Here is a 17,970-nt window from a genome sequence, read left to right as displayed (position 1 = left end):
ATTACAAGCTTATATATATACAACACAAAATCCACGGCAAAAATGCTGTCTGTTTTGAATCACTCTTCATCGTCAGATGAATCAACCTCAACTATAGCAACTTTACGTATCTTGCTATCTTTGTTAATTCCCCCTTCACCCTCCACCATCTGGATTACTTTGTGAGCAGTCAAGTCTTCACCAACAGCACTAATTTTACTATTACTACCACTAGCAAACACTACAGGCTCGTCGCCAATCAAAGTCGTAGCAGAGTCCCTAGCGGGATATACTTCAGCTTCTTCATCTACAGACGACTCATCGTCCTCACGTCGACGAAAATCATCATCATTGTCATACAAGACTCGCTCCCATACTCGTGTAGCAGGAATGGCTGATACCGGTGGTACATATGGTTTTGACATTGATGACGTTGATGCCACAGCCTTTAATGGGATTTCATCAACCTGTTCATCATCTTCTTCGTCTGTATTCGACCTAGATCTAGAAGATGCAAAGGCATCCATTTCATCAGTTACATAATTATCATTCACGTCTTTTTTCATGTCGACCAGTACCGAGCTGTCTCTCGAGGTTTTAATCAATGGAGATGATAGGTCTGATTCCTCCTCGGCAAGAGTATGTGCTGACTGTTTTACAATTTCGTGGATTACATCTCGATCGGCTTCCTTTTGAGCTGGTAGGAGTTGGTATCCTTGAGACAGGATCGGATCAGTTAGTGGAGATGGGATGAATCCTTCGTCGTCGCCTTCGTTATTGTAGTCACCTATATCGTCTATGGCTGATATTTTCATAGCGTTGTCGTTGTGTACTTCGTCGTCTGATGTGTCTTCATCTACAGCTGCTGCTTTACCTTTGTCTTCTACAGATGGTGATGTCTCGTCTACTTCAGATTGAGCGGTCACGGTTTCCAAAAGTGGGACTTGATCATCGTCCTTTTCTTCCTCTGCACCGTCATCAATCTCTTGCAATGTAGCGCCTGTATTGGCCGTAAGCATTGGAGGAGGACGATCCCAGGTCTCTGCAGCGGGTGCCATATCAGGTTGTGGCATTTCTTCTTCTTCGTTATTATCGTCATCGTGTTGCGGTTCGTCGACTTTGGACAACATTTCGTCACGGAAGCGAGATAGTTCTGGAGAAAAGATGGGTTCAACCAGTGCTCCGTTTTCACGACGCCGGGCTCGTGCCTCTTCCTGTAATCGTCTGAGAGCTAATGCACAACGAGGTGAGTTTGACTACAATGATACATCCAACAGATGGGTTTTTCCGTACCTTCAAAATTTCTCATATTCTGATCACGATCTTCATCACGCTGTCTTTGACGTTCTTCTCGTTCAGCTTCTATACCACCGCGAGCCCTAGTATTCGAAAAGTTAAGAGACTTGTTTTGCCTTCGTTTCTGCTGGTTATTTGTGCCTTCATACCATGCTTCGGTAGCTAAACGTTCCTTGTCAAAGACTGGTCGATCATCCAAATAGGTCAAACCTTTACATCTTGAAATGAGTGTTTTACGATAGTTTTGGATTTTACTTGTTACTGGGTTTGCCATCAAGTTGAGAACAGCCTATATGAAATGGTGTTATTGTGATCCCGTGCAGAATCTTTTCGTTTTGGCTTCGTTGTAGAGAAGGACCTCACCAGGTTTTCCATAACTTCAAACACCTCTACAATGTCAGGATCTTCAATCTTGTTGTTGGACAAGTCCAGAATTCTAATCATTTGTTTGGTAACAGTCAGCACTAGGACTTACCGCAAAAAAAGCAGATTCATACAAACAACATCCACAAATGACTTACGAGATGAAATGACAGTTAGCCAAGTGTCTCAAATCATCAGCAGTGCGTATAAAGTTATGGGAGAGCTGAAGGGTCCTCAAGGCTGGTAGGTTGTCCAGACCAGAGATATGTTTTACTAGATTGTTGCTCAAGTTGATCGTATCCAGTTGAACGAGTTTGTCTAGATTCTCAATCTCTTCGATACAATTTTGTTGCAGGTATCTAATGCGACAAGAACGAGGATTTGTTACGATATCAAAAGGAAGGTAAAAATGGTCGACATAGCAATCGGGAACGTACAAGCAGCGTAACTCGACCAACGTGTCTATGAAAGCATGAACTTAGTGTCAAATGGGAAAGTGCAAACAATAGAGGGTCAAACTTTGGTTCAGGGTACTGGTGTCAAACTATCATACCTATATTTTCAATCTTTCCAATTCCATTTCCTTCTAGCCATAATGAACGTAGTCCAGTGTATGCTTCCAGATGTTCAATCTTTGTGAATCCTAGTATACGATTACAGATAGAATGATTGTAAGCAAGTGAGTTAAGCGCGAGTAGTATTGTGTTAAGGTTTCATGCAAAAGAGAAGACTCAATGACCAATTGACTGTACACGTGGATCTCGAGCAGATCAGTGCAGAAACAAGCAGCAGGTTGATTCATTCAGCGTGCTTCTGATTGATCCACTGGGGACATGGTGTAAAATTCCTTTCATCACGTCGTTCTATGTAAATATCAATGTGGTGTTGAAGTTACCTTTGAAATGTAGGTATATCTTGTCATTTAACTCTGGAGTTTGGTAGAGCTTTTGCTCCTTGCACAATTGCTTTAGGTATTCCTTGGTCTATATCATTAAAGGTCAAAGGGGGGCTTGTAAGATGGCATTGGTCATTATCATTCGCCTCGTTCACTAATGCACTCATACCATGATGGTGTTGCCTTTATCGTCCAGAGTCTTGAGATTTCGACCGAATCGACGCACTGGAGGAGTATAGCCGTACAACATCTTGTCTGTTTCTCTTGGTAATAATAATGCTGGTTTGATGTGGTGTTGGATGAACGCAAGTCTGAAACACAATCGAGGACACGAAGGGACCAGCGAAATTATTTGACTCTTTTATTGATATTATCGTGATTTTATAGTAGCAAACTACTGAACGATCGGCCGGACTTTCAATCTCCACGCTCTGCTTCCCTTGCAACACTACAACCTCAACGCTAAAGAGAGAATGCCAAAGCTACCTACCCCAAAGTGTCTATGGAAACCACCATCTGACAACACGTCAATACATCGTTTCATCAGGTTTGTCAATGACAGGCATGACTTGAAACTTGGTAATGTTGTCTCACTTGACCTGCTGCTGTATTGACTCAAGCTAACAGGCGCACTTACGCGTAGCAAATTACTACGAATTGTGGAAATGGTCTGTAACATCCATAGAAGACTTTTGGGCCTCTGTCTGGGAGGTTAGTGCGTCAACCGAAAAAGCACATGCATTTGACAAAAGACATTTTGGGGACAAAAAAACAACAATCATGGAATTGTGTCGCACTTTCAACATTCTCAATACTCACTTTCAACATTGTCAACCTAGTTCACGGAGATTGTGTCTTTCTTGCCACCAACAGAGATTCTACAAAAGGGAATACCAATGAACAAGATCCCACTGTGGTTTTCTGGCGCACGTCTCAACTTTGCTCAAAATCTCTTGAGATACAAGGACGACCGTGATGCGTTGATTGGAACTGGTGAAAACGGTGATGTTTCTAAATTAACATACGCCGAGCTATACAATCAAGTCACTATGGCTGCAAGCGCAATGCGTAAAGCTGGTGTTGTCGCAGGCGACGTAGTTGCCGGTTATTGCAGCAATTGCATTGAGAATGTTGTAGCATTTTTGGCTGCTACGTCGGTAAGATTCAACCCACATTTCTATACAAAACAGTGAGAGTATGCTCACAAATCTGACTCTTTTTATCATGTTGACATAGATTGGTGCAATATGGACTAGTGCGAGTCCTGACTTTGGAGTGCTGGGTGTTTTGGAGAGGTTTGATCAAGTCAACCCCAAGCTTCTTGTGTCTGTCAATGCTGTCTGCTACAATGGAAAGGTCTGGGATCATATGGAGAAACTCAAACAGGTCGCAGCTGGTCTATCAAATTTACAAAAAGTCGTTGTCATTCCATTTGTGTCTGATACCAAGTTCGATATGGCCGGCATACCAAACTGGTGAGCTAATTGGTTCACACCAAGCAAAACAACGAGATTGATTGGGTTCTCATAAAATTTAAGCTGAAACTCTAACTTTTCCTTGGCGTTACCCCAACTCGTAGCATAAATTGGAATGATTTCCTCCAAAAACAAGATAAAGTTGCAGAGCTCAAGTTTGAGCAACTCCCATTCAATCATCCACTGGTTATTCTATAGTACGGCTGCGTAAATACGCTTTTGCTCTCGTCTTGCAACCACAATTCAATTGTGTTTGCGTCTCCTCTTACCGCCGTCTTTATCGAATAGCTCAAGCGGAACAACCGGCAAACCCAAATGTATAGTCCACTCTGCGGGTGGAATACTAATTCAACACCTGAAGGAACATATAATACACGGCGGCATGACGAGAAACGATGTCTACTTTTACTACACCACCACAGGCTGGATGATGTGGAATTGGTTGGTATCTGGTCTAGCAACGGGTAAGAATCCCAGTTTCTGACCAGATTCGTGCTGTTTTATTCTCATCTCCTCTCTCTTGAAGGTGCCACGGTCGTGTGTTTCGATGGTTCACCATTTAAACCAACACCAGAGGTACTCTTTAGCCTCGTCGACCGATTCGGCATAACGAAATTCGGAACATCGGCGAAATACATACAAACACTGCAAGAAAACAAGATCATCCCCAATTCGAAATACTCGCTTAAAACTTTGGATTCGATATACTCAACTGGATCACCGCTCAAACCCGAATCATTCGACTATGTATATCAATGCATTAGCCCAACTGCCATGTTGGCAAGCATAACGGGAGGGACAGATATCTGTTCGCTGTTTGGTGCGCACAATATTGCGCTACCTGTGTACCGCGGAGAGGTCCAGTGTAGGGGACTTGGAATGAAGGTGACCAGCACAACGAGGCAGGTATATATCACCGCATAACGACAAATGTGACTTTTCTTTAGGTTGAGGCATGGGATGAGAGTGGTAAACCTGTTGTAGATGAGACCGGTATGTTTCAGAATTGGACGACCATTCTGTATGCACGTAGTCGACTTTTTCTCCGTAGGCGACATGATGTGCATTGAACCATTCCCAGTAATGCCCGTGTACTTTTGGGACGATAAGGATGGATCCAAATATACTGGAGCATACTTTTCAAAGTTTGAAGGTAAAGAAACTAAATGAACGCATCATACCAACCGAATAATCTCGCTTCTCGTTTCCGTTTTGTCAGGCGTCTGGTATCATGGTGATTTCATGTTCATCAATTCTGAAACTGGAGGGATTACCATGTTGGGGAGAAGGTAGTTATATCCATTGCTCTCCATTCAGGCAGTGTTTTTGCTCAACGCTCTGAAAGACCTCCGCTAATCTACGAACTTGAAAATTCATACTAGTGACGGCACACTGAATCCAGGCGGTGTGAGATTCGGAAGTGCGGAACTCTACAACATTCGTACGTCACAGCAACTTGATACTAGTAACAAGAAACAAACATGTGCATATACATCTGCAATATGCTGATAATTTCTTGCATACTTGACTAGTTGAAAACTATCCTCAGGTTGCTGACTCGTTAGTGGTAACGTCTTTTGCCCATCTCGTCTCCTGTTTTTGGCACTCATTGACACCACTCTATCTCGCATACACTTCAGGTCGGACAGAAGCTTGGTGACGATGAACGTGTCGTGATGTTCCTCAAAATGGGAACAGGCCAAGAATTCAATCAAAAACTGGTATCCGACATCAAGGAACGAATCAGGAAATTGCTTTCAGCTAGACATGTGCCTGCATTCATACTGCCTATTGCAGATATTCCTCATACGTTAACGGGCAAGAAAGTAGAGGTAGCAGTAAAGAGAATTATCAGTGGAGAATCAGTCGCTCCCTCTGGAGCACTAGCAAACCCTGAGTCGCTGAAGCTATATTACAATATTCCGGAATTGAAAGTTTGATAGATTACGTGGACGTAGTATTAGTCGTAAAGTGTGGTCACTTCAATACATGGACTGGCATTAGCCAACACGCACAAGCCGACAAGTGTAGCAAATACAAAGTTCTTTGTGGGAAAGCGTATGGTTCTTTATACAAAGCGGATTAGTAAAATGTCGTGAGATATATATGGTGGTGTGTACTCTAGCGTTGTAAACATTGTTGTTGTAAAATCGTTGACTAAACGAAAAACTTCTTGTTGAGTAGATAAATAAGCAAGTTGACATTGACTTTGGCATAGTCGAATAAGGCCATGACCTATTTTCAGAATCAAATGTCAGAATGACGACCAAAATGACAACAATACAGCCTCCGTAATCACTACACCAGAACTTACATTCACACCGTTGTACTGTTGTTGTAGCAAGTCTTCTAGCCGTAGCTCTAACTTTTCAGGCATCTTGACGCCCAAAAAGCTGGCTTCGACAGTAAACACTCCAACTTCGTCAGACGAAATGATGAGATTGATTTGACCATATCTAAGAAGACAAAGAGTCATTAAAATCCATAATATCCCGTTATAGTGGGAGACGGGTACGTTACTGCTTGGGAGAGTATTCATCCACTGAGATGAGGACACCCTTCTTGTGCAATTCACCAGCTGTGTATTTGAATGAACCGAATTGAGGCATTTTGCCAGCCTTTTGTAGGTCTCGTGTATGCGTCCATTGTCGAGAGAACATCATTGGTTTGCTCTTTGGTTTGCTATTGTGTGTGCAAAGGTGATGGTAAGTACAGTATAAAACACCTCAAGTATATGAAGCATCAGGTCAACCGCTGCTTGTACCTCTTGCCCTTGTTTTCAGTAAGCTTGCCCATACAAGCGTCAATGTAATCCATAAATGCTTGCTTTTGGTCACCAAGATAGGTAGACTTTTCTTCGACATTTTTCAGAGTTTGACGCAATCCTTGTAAATCCTTCTTGCGTTGTACTGTTCGTTTGTGCTTGTTGAGCATGTCCTTGGCAATGGAGTTGAGCATATCTTGGAAGCATGTCTTTCGAGATACCAACTTGGCTGCTTCCAGTTTACCCAAGTTTTCAAGGGTGACACGTTTGAGTTCGGTAAATGTCACGCTAGGAAAAAAGAGAACCTCAGTCTACGAAAAGTGTCAATGCTACTAAAAGGAAGATTCCGGATCCTTACTTGTCACCAGCCGCATTTTTCAGATTCCAGTTTGATCCAAGATTACCCTCACGAGTAAAGTCCCGAGATGGTGAATTCTGAATATCTCCACTGATTGGTGATCCTCGGTTAGCAATGGCTGCCTTCTCTGCTAATCGTTTGGCATTTGCATCTAAGAGCTCCCGATACAAGTCTTCTTCGACCTCAGTAACAGGCTTCTCCAATAGCTCAAGTAAATTCTTGCCAGACTGTATACGAACAATAGCGAGAATGTGTCGTTTGGTTTCCATGAAGAGACGTTTGATCGACGCATCTTCGTCTAATTAGAGGGCAAGTTAGTGACATCGTGCAAAGTGACTGTCGTCCTTTTATGTATACCTTCAATCTTGGCCATTCGATTGTTCAAAGTCAATAGTATTTCAGTACACTGTACAGGGGCGTCTTCTCTAACTGGTGGTACTGCTCCCAAATCACTGAGTATTTGACGTAATTGGTCATCGGGTTTTGGTGCCAAGAAGTCTAAATTCTCGACCAAGGTGGCATGTACTTGGAAGATTTCGTTGGGAGATATATAAATCACTGGCCGTTTGGTCATCGAAAGATCAACAAACTCGTCAATGCCAAATTGTTCTTCAGCGGAAACCACGTTTGCGGCTAGAAATGTTGCAAAGTTAGTATCTGAAAGCGCCTGGCAATGCTGTATCCAACGTACCTTCGGCAAAGAAGGAGGCAAACTTCTTTCCGGCTGTGGCAATGTATTCATTCAACTTGATGGTATTGGGGTCCAAATCACCGGAGGCTGTAGGTGGCTTGTTGACAGAGATGGTGTGAAGTGTTTTAGCTACTTCGGCCAAGTTCTTTCGTTGGATGGGTGAGATCGTAGATTCAATGACATCGAAAGCTTCAGGAGCACTAGAAAGAATAGGTCAGCAAAGAAATACCAATTTTAAAACTGATGACCTTTGACCTACATGATGGCAGGGTTCATGTAACGGTAGTATATCAAGTTGCCGACAATGCGAATCATCTCATCACCATCAGTTGTTGGAAATTTGTCCTGCGAGGCGAAGAAGGGATCAATCGTGAGAACCAGGAAATCTGGATTGAATAGCTTCATCCTCTAACCTTGAGCGAATTCTTCATCTGCTGGGCAATGTATCGAATACCGAATGGCATCTTCTTGAGCTGATTCATAATAGCATCCATAAACACGCTTGTGATTTCAATAAGCTTGTCGGTGTCTAGTAAACAAGACGACGTTGATTTACAGACCAAAATAAGAGTTGAGTGACAAATGAACCTACGAGCAGCTTGCACTTTCTTCACTTCCTCATCGGCTGCAGCTTGAGCAGGTGGCACTTCATAGGGACGTTTGGAAGCCTCACCCGTCCTACTTTCTTCATCTCGAATGATTGCTTTGTAGATCTAAAGCAAGAAAGTATGCAATGTCAATCACATGCACCAAAAACGCTGATAAGCACACCCGAATTCCTTACAGAAGTTGGATCTGATTCCAAGTCAAGAGTGGCGTCATCTAGAATCTTCTTAACTAGAGGTTGCAACAATTCTCGAAGGTATTGACGTTCTTTGGCACCACGAGTGTAATGCAACACCAACTTGATGAATAATGGATTGGCTCTCCAGAATTCACTGACTTCGTTCAAGTCTTCTATTTCCACTTTGATGGCAGCCTATAAAAAGGTTCATGTGAGTATTTGCTTAAAACAATGAGTGGCTCCAGTATGAATACCTTGATCAGATTGAGTAACAGGTATTCTTCACGAGTGTTTTGAGCATATCCATACAACGTCAAGACTACGTTCTCCAAGAACTTGGTGACTGTAGATCCACTCTTCTTGTTCAATAAGAACATGACATTGGCCAAGTAGGTGGGTGTCGTTTGTAAAAGGTAAAAGAGTTGTTGATAGTTTTCCAACTTGGCACGGGTATCTTTATCCAGACTCTTTAACGATATTCCTTGTTCAGAATGGCTGGTTGCTTCGGCAACATTCTCTAACTCTCTCTTTTTCTGCTTGGTCGTATGTTTCAACACTTCGTCCAGCGAAATACGATTTTTGACCAATAGAGCGATTTTGACATCAAGTTCAGTCAATTGGGTTTCTGTGGTAAGATTTTCACGAATACGTTTGACTACCAATTGCCTCAGTTTATCCAATTCTAAAAACAGAGTGAAGGGTCAGAAGATGGGCGAGACAAGAAATGTATACCCCAAGGTCTTACCAATCTCTTCTTCAAAGTCAGTGTTGGAGTCATCGAGCAAATGAACAAAGTTTTGTACAGTCTTGACAGGGGGGTTGGTATCTTCTGTGGAAACGACGAACGTAATGTCAAGACCGGAGAGAGACCAAGAAAGGCTAAGCTACAACCAGGCGATACTCACCAAGACTCTTGTAAGCACGGACGGCACGTTTGGCACGGAACATAGATTGGATCTTGACGATGGCACCAACTTGATCCTTCAAGAATTTGAGACGGTTTATATATTCTTTCCTGCCCATATGACCTCTGAATGTTGCTTGAATCTGATCAACAAGAAAGGTGTTATTCGTGGTCATCTTCGTATCGCCATCTTAAAGTTAACCTTGATGACACCAGGTTCTATTGCTTTGAGGTGTGCTTTTTGATCCTGATAACTCTTGAAAGCCTTCTTTGCTTTCCACATAGCTTGCAGTTTTGCGATGTCCTTTGAGTGATCCTTGTACCATTGCTGTTGAGCCTTGTGTGCTTGCCGTACTGTGATTAGTGTTGTGTCAGTCATCCTCGATTCTGCGTGCCTGTTTTTTTGAATCAGCTCTTACATTTCTCTACTTGACGGCGAGCCAACCAACCTCTAACAACAGATTGGGTTTTGATGATCTTCTGAATTGTTGCTGGTTCTTCGAGGAACTTTTCCCGTTCTGAGGCACAAAAGAAAGGTGAGACATGCCTATTGATACTGCTTTCCAATAACTTACTCTCAGCAGGCGAAACTTCATTCAACTCTTCAGCCAGAGCATTTGCAATATTTCCAAACTGTGGCATTGGTACACCAGCAGCGCTCAAAGAGGCTTGTGTTTGATCCAACACCTCATCTTCAAGCACGTGTCAATAAAACGTCCTTGCGAAACTACGAACAGACTAGGGTACGTTACCTGTGAATTGTAGTTTGCCGACAAGATCTTTGATAGAGGGTGCTAATCCTTGTTTGTATAGCAAGTGTCTATATGAGAGAGACGAGGTGAAACACCTGCTGCTGATCATTTTTACTGAAATCAACACATACGCGAGAGCGTGAATACAGTAGATGACTTTTGGAATATTCTTCTTTTCGTATAGATCAGTCAACTCGAAGAAGAAGACCTAGATGAAGATTTACAGTCAGTAACCTGTTTTGGGGTCATCCGTCATTCTTGAATTCACCTCTGGCAATCCAACTTTTCGCATGGCTGCATATAGGTAGTTGATGTTGTCTGAATGTCTGAATTGTAGTTTTCGAGTGTCCTATAACAAATAGAGATAAGCAGTCTGATCATCAACCAATAGCGAGCTACCATACCTCAAAGATCTTCTTGACGACATCAGGAGCAAAGGTCTTTGCTAGACGTGCTAGCGCAATACCATTCCTCAATTCTTCTTCCAGATGTTCGATATCTCCAATAGAGTCATGAGTACAGGCTTCAATCCAACTAGAAATATTTGTCGGTGTTGGTTTTGTGTAGTTTTCAGACCATTCCATTTGACCAAGGGCAAGATCACCCATAGATGTCTGATATTATCTAATAAGATGCAGAACACATACTCTTTTGCCTCTCCAATACGACAGAGATATTCGTATGCCTGTAGTTTTTCCCGCTCACGATCCATCCATTCAGCATTTCTTGCTGTTGGTGAGTTGGCATTCTTGACGAGCTTGAAACGACCATGTGCTATGTGTTTTAAATGCTATTAGATACTGTAATCTTGCTTACTGCCTTGTCATCACGTAGTTACAACCCCACGCGGGCGCTTCGAAAATTGTTGAATGCTGTTCCAATGTCGATATAACTAAAATGAGGGTAGATCCTGGTAGTTCATTGCTTACCATCGGTGTCAGGCCTGTCTCCAGAAGTACTGAGCCTACTTGGGCTGGTGTCCATCGCTTCTGGTCGTCCTTTGTGAAGTTGCCGTTTTGTGAATGTAAATGAAGGAAACGTGACAAGATGTAGCGGATTCATAGAATCACTAGTTAAACGCGTCATAGTTATAATTGCTGCAATTATTTATATTAATTTTGATCCATCTTCTTCATATATACTCTATATCCACTGCTAAATACAAAACATTACATTTTTGAGGTTCGATCACACTAGAGAGACCCCAGCGTCACGAAATGCCTTCAAAGCACCTGCAGCACCACGTGATACTGCTTGATTTGGCGATGCGAGCAACTTCTTCACCTTGTCTATAGCACCCTTTTCTACGATACTGGACACCACATCCCTATTACCACACGATGCCATATTCTTCACCAACTCGACTCCTCGTAACTGTACTTCTACTTCACATGATTCACCAATAGTGGTCACTACGATCTCTGGGCCACGCCCTTCTATAGATATGTTCTTACATGCCGTGGGATGTTGAGACAAGATGGCTAGAGCACCTGATGCCGCTCGACGAGTCTCAAAATCCTCGGAATCAGACAAGGCAATGAACATTCGGAGTTTAGAGGAAGCGGATGCCACCGCATAGGCAGTATATACTGAGGGTTCAAATACCATATTACATAGTGCTTCCGTGGCTGCACGTCGGACCATGATATTATCAGAGAATTGTAGATTCTCCATTGCAGCGACACCCTTTGCTGCTACTATACGACCACGAATATCATCATCAATAGAAGCTAGATTCGTTAAAGCCATCAGGGCTTCAAATTGACATAGTTCTGACTCAGACCCACATAAACTTACTAGAGGTCTTACCAATTCGGCGGCCCGTTGACCAGGAAACGATACGTGTGGATCACTAGTAATAGCTACTTTAGCTAGAGCTTGAGCTGCATGTGCTATGCTTTCGGAAGTCCCTTCACCAGTCAGAGTGATGAGACTTTTGACACCACCTTGCTGGACTATGATACCTCTCAGACTCTTATCCCTAGCCATACTTAAAAAGGTCTGAGCTACCATTTCTCGTAGAGCAGGTGAACTACCATTTGCTAAAGCAACTAGAGCACTGACGGCTCCTTCTTTGGCCAAAGCAACACACCGCCTCTCAACGGCAGTATCCTCATCAAGTGGATCTACTATTGGTTCTCCCGTTTGTTCAGCCATAGCTCGTAGCTTGAGTATCTGCTTTTCTTCATCTGTAAATTTACGTCTGAATACTGTTATATTCATGAGGGTCGATGCGATTCCGAATTGCACTGCTTTTTTATCAGTTGCTGATGCCATATTAAACATCGATTTGAGAAGACTCGAATTCGTTATTATAAGATCCTTGACCACTCCGTGAGTAGACAGGAATGCTAGGGCTTCTACGGCATTTAGTTTCAGAGTCTCATCCACCTGTTTATTCTGAATGACATTGGCAAAGGCCATGACTGATCGATCTGCCTGTTGGAGCATTTGTTTCTCCAATTCTTTATCAGCTGACATACATTTAATGAGCGCTACCGAGGCCACTGTTCGTAGTTGCGCATTCTGATGACCTCCTAATGTCAACAGGAATGCAGCACATCGGGCAGCAACTAGTGTGCGACATGCTTTATCAGCACAGCTACTAGAGAGAGTTTCAACTACAGCCAGTTGAACATCTTCACCCTCAAATTCAATGACTTCCATCAGATCTTCGACAAAGCCTTGCTTCAAGAGTATGCTACTACCGATACTAGACTTGGCTTGAAATACGGCTGATAATGCCAGGAGCCCTCGAGCCTTGTCACCCTTTACATCTGATTCTACCCATTTTGATATAAGTCGATGTAGAAGGGCCTGCAGCTCATCTTCTCGTTTGGCTGATGTGGTATCCAAGAATCGGGCGAGAGCTACGGGAATCAGTTGACGTATACTGATTTTACGATCAGAGACACATGCCAGCAAGTCTACAAACTCGTTGCTATTCATAAACATGACGGCTGAATCTTCATCACCAATGGCGGTAATCAGACCTTTTACACCTGCGACTCGAGAAGGCTCGTCTTTACTAAACTCTACAGCGAGTTTTGCTAGAGCTCTAACTGCAGTGACAGCCGAGTCTCGTAGTTTTGGTTGGTCTTTGAGCGTTGATAGGGATTGCAAGACACTGTTGCCCAATAAATCTGCTGCGTGTTGAATAGTTGGCGAGTCGTTCGAGTTCATCCAAGTGGTCACAGTCGAGGAATCTATATACGATAATATGCGGGATGCGAGTTCAGGCAATTGCGTGAGGTTTACTAGAATCTGTAGTATTTGTGCTTGATGTGTCGACGATGGTGTTTTATTACTGACGGTGACTGGCATCAATAGTTCGACGCCACCTTCACGTCCAATAGTAGCAGCACCACTAGGATCTTGTGATGCTGATATTAATCGTTCAATGACCTCGCGGTTTTGACCGTGACTTCTAGCCGAGTCTTCCGTTTGATCGTCACCACTACCACCAGATATTAGTAGTAGCATACTCGATATGGTACCAACGGGAGATGATGATTGTTTTTCGGCAGTTAATCGAACCAGTTGTTGAGCGGTTTTGAGGGCATCAGTGTTGGTCTTGTCCAACGATAGAACCAGACGAACATCGTCAAAGGCATGTTGATAATCGCCTATGGTCTCGTATATTTTGGCACGTTTCAATAAAATTTCAGGCTTTTCAGACAGACTGGAAGTCTCCAACACTAGGTAGTGAAGGGTGGTCAAAAATGATATTTTGCGGATTTAATGTGATGTGCATGAAGTGACTAATAGAGGGTAGTACATTGACCAAGCTGCGATAGTTCTTGCTCCATATTCTTTGAAAAAATTAAGGTTATTAAAGACCAAACCATGAACTCCAATTACTCCCAACACTCACTGAACCTAATAATCGTTAGATCAGTTACAGGATCAAGACCACTCCCTCAAAGAAATTCAAGGATCATACCGACATCAATTCGAGCCATAGCCATCCTACTCTATAGCCTAAAACAGGAGCTAGTATAATGACCAGGAAATTTAAAGAGAGGAGCATGTCGCAGGAGAGGATCGGCCGCAAAGTTGAGGCCAAAGATGACACTGACAAGACCTTGAGCGCATCACTACAAGGCGCAGGATATCTAGTATTGTTACAATTATCCACTCGGGCTGCATCCTTTATACTCAACCTGATCTTGCTCCGGCTCACTTCTTCACGTGTACTGGGCGTGGTATCCGTCGAGCTCGAACTGATATTATCTACCATTCTCTTCCTGTCACGAGAAGCTGTGCGCATGGCTACACTCCGTGCTTCGTCGTCGTCTTCATCAACATCAGACAAGTCAACCGAGTCAGACAAGGATAAAGTTTTGCAACGTGTAGTTAATATGTCATATGTCAGTATTGCAGCGGGATGTACTCTCATCCTGATCGTATTAGTATCGCAGGTAGCTCTCCATCGTCAGCATATGTATGTCGCTGTAGGTCTATACTGTTTCGGTGCCTTCCTGGAGCTCCTGAGTGAGCCAATGTATGTCGTCACTCAACTCAAGCTCCAATATAATGTCCGTGTCAGAGCTGAGGCTACTGCTTGTGTGATCAAGTCACTGGCGACACTGGCTATCATATACGGCCTTTCATTGTACGGCTCTATCACTGAAGGTTCGGCTATCATCGCCTTCGCAGCAGCTCAGAGTGTTAATGGTCTAGTCCTTCTGTCGTCCTATTGGTACAGTGTTGGCAAGTTTCTTACTCCTAAAAAACTTGAGTATGTTCTGCCACGTTGTTGCTAACTTTTCTGAACATTTATCAACAACTCTTTCTAACTTTGCTTGAAACCGACCTGTCAGATCAAACAAGTACTTGGATTATAACATGCTTCAGCTGTCTTTCGCCTTTGCTATGCAATCCATAATCAAACACCTTCTCACAGAAGGAGACAAGATTGTATTGGTTGGGATGGCCAGTGCTGACGATATGGGCGTCTATGCATACGTACTAAACTATGGTAGGATGTTTTTGACTGTGGTTCAACAAAAAACAGTGGACAAAAAACAGTGGCAGCAAGCTGACGTTTTCAATTGCAGGATCACTCATTGCTCGTATTCTCTTTTCACCAATTGAGGAGACTATGCGTAACTACTTCTCGAAAACCTTGAACACCGGGACTAGCCGTAAGTTGTGGCTTCATTGTAACACAGAAACACTGATTATGAAGTCGCTAATGCATTCAAATGATAGAGCAAGCGAAGTCAATACGCTCCGTCATATCAATTGTAGTACTACTACTCAAAACACACATAATCATTGGGATGGCTTTCATCTTCTTTGGAACAACCTACTCATCAGCATTAGTATCGATACTGGGAGGCCGACAGTGGATTCTAACATCTGCACCACTTGCTTTTGCAGCCTTCTGTCTGTTTGTCCCGTTCATGGGTGTAAACGGTATCACTGAAGGCTTCATGCAAAGTGTAGCCTCCGAAAAACTCCTTCACGCCCAGACTCTTCAAATGATAGCTCTATGGCTGATATTCTTTGCCAGTGGCTGGGTATTCGTAGGTTGGATGAAATGGGGTGCTGTGGGTCTGATATTTGCCAATATGGTTAATGTCGGTATGAGGATTTATATGTCATCCGCATTCATCAAAGGATATATCCACGATATGTCTAAAAAGGTCGATGATCCTTCGTTGGAGCGTATCTGGAGCTTGAAGACGCTCGTGCCAAGAAACCTGACGTTTTGGGTCTTGTGTGGTGTCAGCTGGGTCATCACAGTATGGTCTGAAGGAAATATTGGTATTTCAAGTATACGACATCTTATCGCCCACATTAGCGTGGGTGTAGTATGTTTTGTCATTACCTTTGCTGTTGGGTAAGTTCTCACTCAAGAGTCCAGGTTCAATTCATGTTCCAACAATGATTTTTCACGAACATGTAGGGTGAAGAGTGAGGAGGAGCACTTCATGAAACTCAAATCGTTCTTCCAGGGCCGCAATTAGATGTAAATAAATGTATTTTTGTTTTCTAGAGGTCTTGTCTTGTTGTACAAGCTTTTGCATGAGTAATTTTTCAGAGATTATACATTTGCCATATTCCGTTTTACCTAACAGTGGGACGATCACTTGGAACGAAGAAAGTGTTCCAGACTCGTCGTGTGTACTGAACGAGGTTGTCATGTTTTTGGACGGCGATGAATAGTTCGTCTTTGGGAGTCTTGATTGATAAGATAATGTGCAGAGACGCAAACACTACAGTGTCCAATGTTGTAGGCCTAATGGAAATGAGTCAGTATGGGAGAATCTGTTATCTTAATGGCACTGGCATATGATGAATATTATTTACTTTGTTCCAAAAAAGTATAGAGACGAGCCAAGACGGGTTGACAGGGCAGCTAGAGCAACTCGGGCTTCCTCGTAAAGCTATGATATATGTATTAAGATTGATCACACCTCTTGAGTCCATAACCAAGATTGGTTTTACCATACCTCATCCGTCCTCAAACCAGGGCGTCGACTCTGTATCCACGTAGTCATCCTATTCCTTATAGAGCTCGATACCCAGTTTCCTAGAATCGGCAGTGCTCCAACCACAGGCAAAGTTATTGATGTTGGGTAGAATGACGAATGGACTGGTTTCGTGACTTGATTAAGATGGTCCTCCTCCATCCACAGACTGTACATCTGCAGGAGTACATGAATATAGGTATTAGCGAAACGTTGCAAGATGTGTTCAGGTCATGGCAAGCACTTTACCAGGGCAAGTGTTATTTTCGCCTCGACTAGAGAAGCGTACGTCCTGCAATCTCCAAGTTCTGAGGGCGATAGACGTCTGTCGATATCTCCAGCCTACAAGGGAATCCTTTCAGCTCATATTCGCCAAGGTAACCCTTTTGTTGAATGTGTTTTCGTCCCAACCTGCTTTTTAATCTCTCGTTCAATGTCACGTCCTCCAAGAATCTGCCCAGTTGGAGTTACCAAAAACGGCAATCGTCCTTATGAAACAGATTTAATCAATGACTTCTCAAGACATGGTGGTTCTTCATGATTTACCATTAGGAGCAGCATCGAAATGAAATGTGGGTTGAATTTGACACGAGTAATTGCTGAAGGCAGCCAAAGCCTAGATGAATCCATCTTGTTAGAGTCTTGCAGTACATCAATATATGGAATGAGTGTTTCTTTACCTGGTACTTGATACATTCTACATCCAACGAAACAAATCCATCTCCTCGCACAACTGGAGCTGACGACCTGGTTGGGAAGACCCACAGTTCAGGAGTAGCATTGGGATCTGGAGGCGTATATACAGGTGGATACACATGCAGTGGAAAGGAATCTAACGCCTTCTTGGCCTGCTTTACAAAATCCATATTAACTGTGCTGCTGTGCAAAATGTTTCAGGAGCACCATGAGAACAGGCGATTTTTGGACTGATTGGGAGCTTTGGTTAAGTGGATTTCTTCGCTGAAGTTTGACGAATGGATGTCCACTCTAAAATCAGATTCATCATTTTTGACACGATCGTGCCGGTTTGGAACATCTGCTGCCTGCCGACTACGAGTATTGAACCAGAATTGTGAGATGCAAATCGATCTTGGATATTCAGAATCAGTAATCACGTCTTTTCTTGGTGTGAAATGACCTAGTTGTGAAAATTGACTGAAGGACAACAAGAAAAACACGCAATCATAGAAACATCAAAAGCTCGCCTCATTCTTTATCGAGATGCAAGTT

At 43.0% G+C, this 17,970-nt stretch overlaps 6 protein-coding genes across 6 annotated transcripts; 2 read left to right on the top strand and 4 right to left on the bottom strand.

The window, feature by feature from the left end:
- Positions 1-59: 59 nt before the first annotated feature.
- Positions 60-2,783, bottom strand: SmJEL517_g02833 (uncharacterized protein; the record flags this gene model as incomplete). The annotated part of the gene is made up of 9 exons (XM_031168761.1): positions 60-1,210; positions 1,273-1,358; positions 1,425-1,564; positions 1,639-1,711; positions 1,797-1,997; positions 2,076-2,100; positions 2,192-2,281; positions 2,534-2,621; positions 2,703-2,783. The coding sequence occupies 9 exons, from the start codon at positions 2,781-2,783 to the stop codon at positions 60-62; spliced, it is 1,935 nt and encodes a 644-aa protein (XP_031025269.1).
- A 223-nt stretch (positions 2,784-3,006) lies between these two features.
- On the top strand, positions 3,007-5,948 carry SmJEL517_g02832 (uncharacterized protein; the record flags this gene model as incomplete). Its single annotated transcript, XM_031168760.1, has 13 exons — positions 3,007-3,112; positions 3,177-3,244; positions 3,373-3,690; positions 3,770-4,008; positions 4,113-4,205; positions 4,297-4,472; positions 4,535-4,893; positions 4,956-5,001; positions 5,060-5,161; positions 5,228-5,297; positions 5,391-5,449; positions 5,541-5,575; positions 5,649-5,948. The coding sequence occupies 13 exons, from the start codon at positions 3,007-3,009 to the stop codon at positions 5,946-5,948; spliced, it is 1,971 nt and encodes a 656-aa protein (XP_031025268.1).
- A 217-nt stretch (positions 5,949-6,165) lies between these two features.
- On the bottom strand, positions 6,166-11,245 carry SmJEL517_g02831 (uncharacterized protein; the record flags this gene model as incomplete). Its single annotated transcript, XM_031168759.1, has 23 exons — positions 6,166-6,243; positions 6,323-6,464; positions 6,529-6,690; positions 6,773-7,060; positions 7,131-7,428; positions 7,488-7,763; positions 7,822-8,021; positions 8,081-8,166; positions 8,235-8,350; positions 8,414-8,534; positions 8,606-8,800; positions 8,860-9,287; positions 9,351-9,434; positions 9,511-9,652; positions 9,712-9,863; positions 9,929-10,027; positions 10,085-10,201; positions 10,262-10,329; positions 10,393-10,469; positions 10,530-10,610; positions 10,666-10,795; positions 10,909-11,035; positions 11,191-11,245. The coding sequence occupies 23 exons, from the start codon at positions 11,243-11,245 to the stop codon at positions 6,166-6,168; spliced, it is 3,522 nt and encodes a 1,173-aa protein (XP_031025267.1).
- Positions 11,246-11,449: 204 nt separating this feature from the next.
- SmJEL517_g02830 (uncharacterized protein) lies at positions 11,450-14,229 on the bottom strand (the record flags this gene model as incomplete). The annotated part of the gene is made up of 2 exons (XM_031168758.1): positions 11,450-13,959; positions 14,205-14,229. The coding sequence occupies 2 exons, from the start codon at positions 14,227-14,229 to the stop codon at positions 11,450-11,452; spliced, it is 2,535 nt and encodes an 844-aa protein (XP_031025266.1).
- A 60-nt stretch (positions 14,230-14,289) lies between these two features.
- SmJEL517_g02829 (uncharacterized protein) lies at positions 14,290-16,236 on the top strand (the record flags this gene model as incomplete). The annotated part of the gene is made up of 5 exons (XM_031168757.1): positions 14,290-15,002; positions 15,085-15,242; positions 15,322-15,408; positions 15,476-16,109; positions 16,176-16,236. The coding sequence occupies 5 exons, from the start codon at positions 14,290-14,292 to the stop codon at positions 16,234-16,236; spliced, it is 1,653 nt and encodes a 550-aa protein (XP_031025203.1).
- A 100-nt stretch (positions 16,237-16,336) lies between these two features.
- On the bottom strand, positions 16,337-17,606 carry SmJEL517_g02828 (uncharacterized protein; the record flags this gene model as incomplete). Its single annotated transcript, XM_031168756.1, has 7 exons — positions 16,337-16,508; positions 16,580-16,656; positions 16,723-16,917; positions 16,990-17,082; positions 17,152-17,228; positions 17,287-17,356; positions 17,421-17,606. 7 exons carry the CDS (start codon positions 17,604-17,606, stop codon positions 16,337-16,339), a joined length of 870 nt encoding a protein of 289 aa, XP_031025204.1.
- Between the last annotated feature and the right edge of the window lie 364 nt (positions 17,607-17,970).

Source organism: Synchytrium microbalum (genome assembly GCF_006535985.1).
Source record: "Synchytrium microbalum strain JEL517 chromosome Unknown SmJEL517_scf0013, whole genome shotgun sequence".
NCBI classification, from domain to species: Eukaryota; Fungi; Chytridiomycota; class Chytridiomycetes; order Synchytriales; family Synchytriaceae; genus Synchytrium; species Synchytrium microbalum.
The sequence above is the reverse complement of the archived record's forward strand: the minus strand, read 5'-3'. Positions and strand labels throughout refer to the sequence as shown.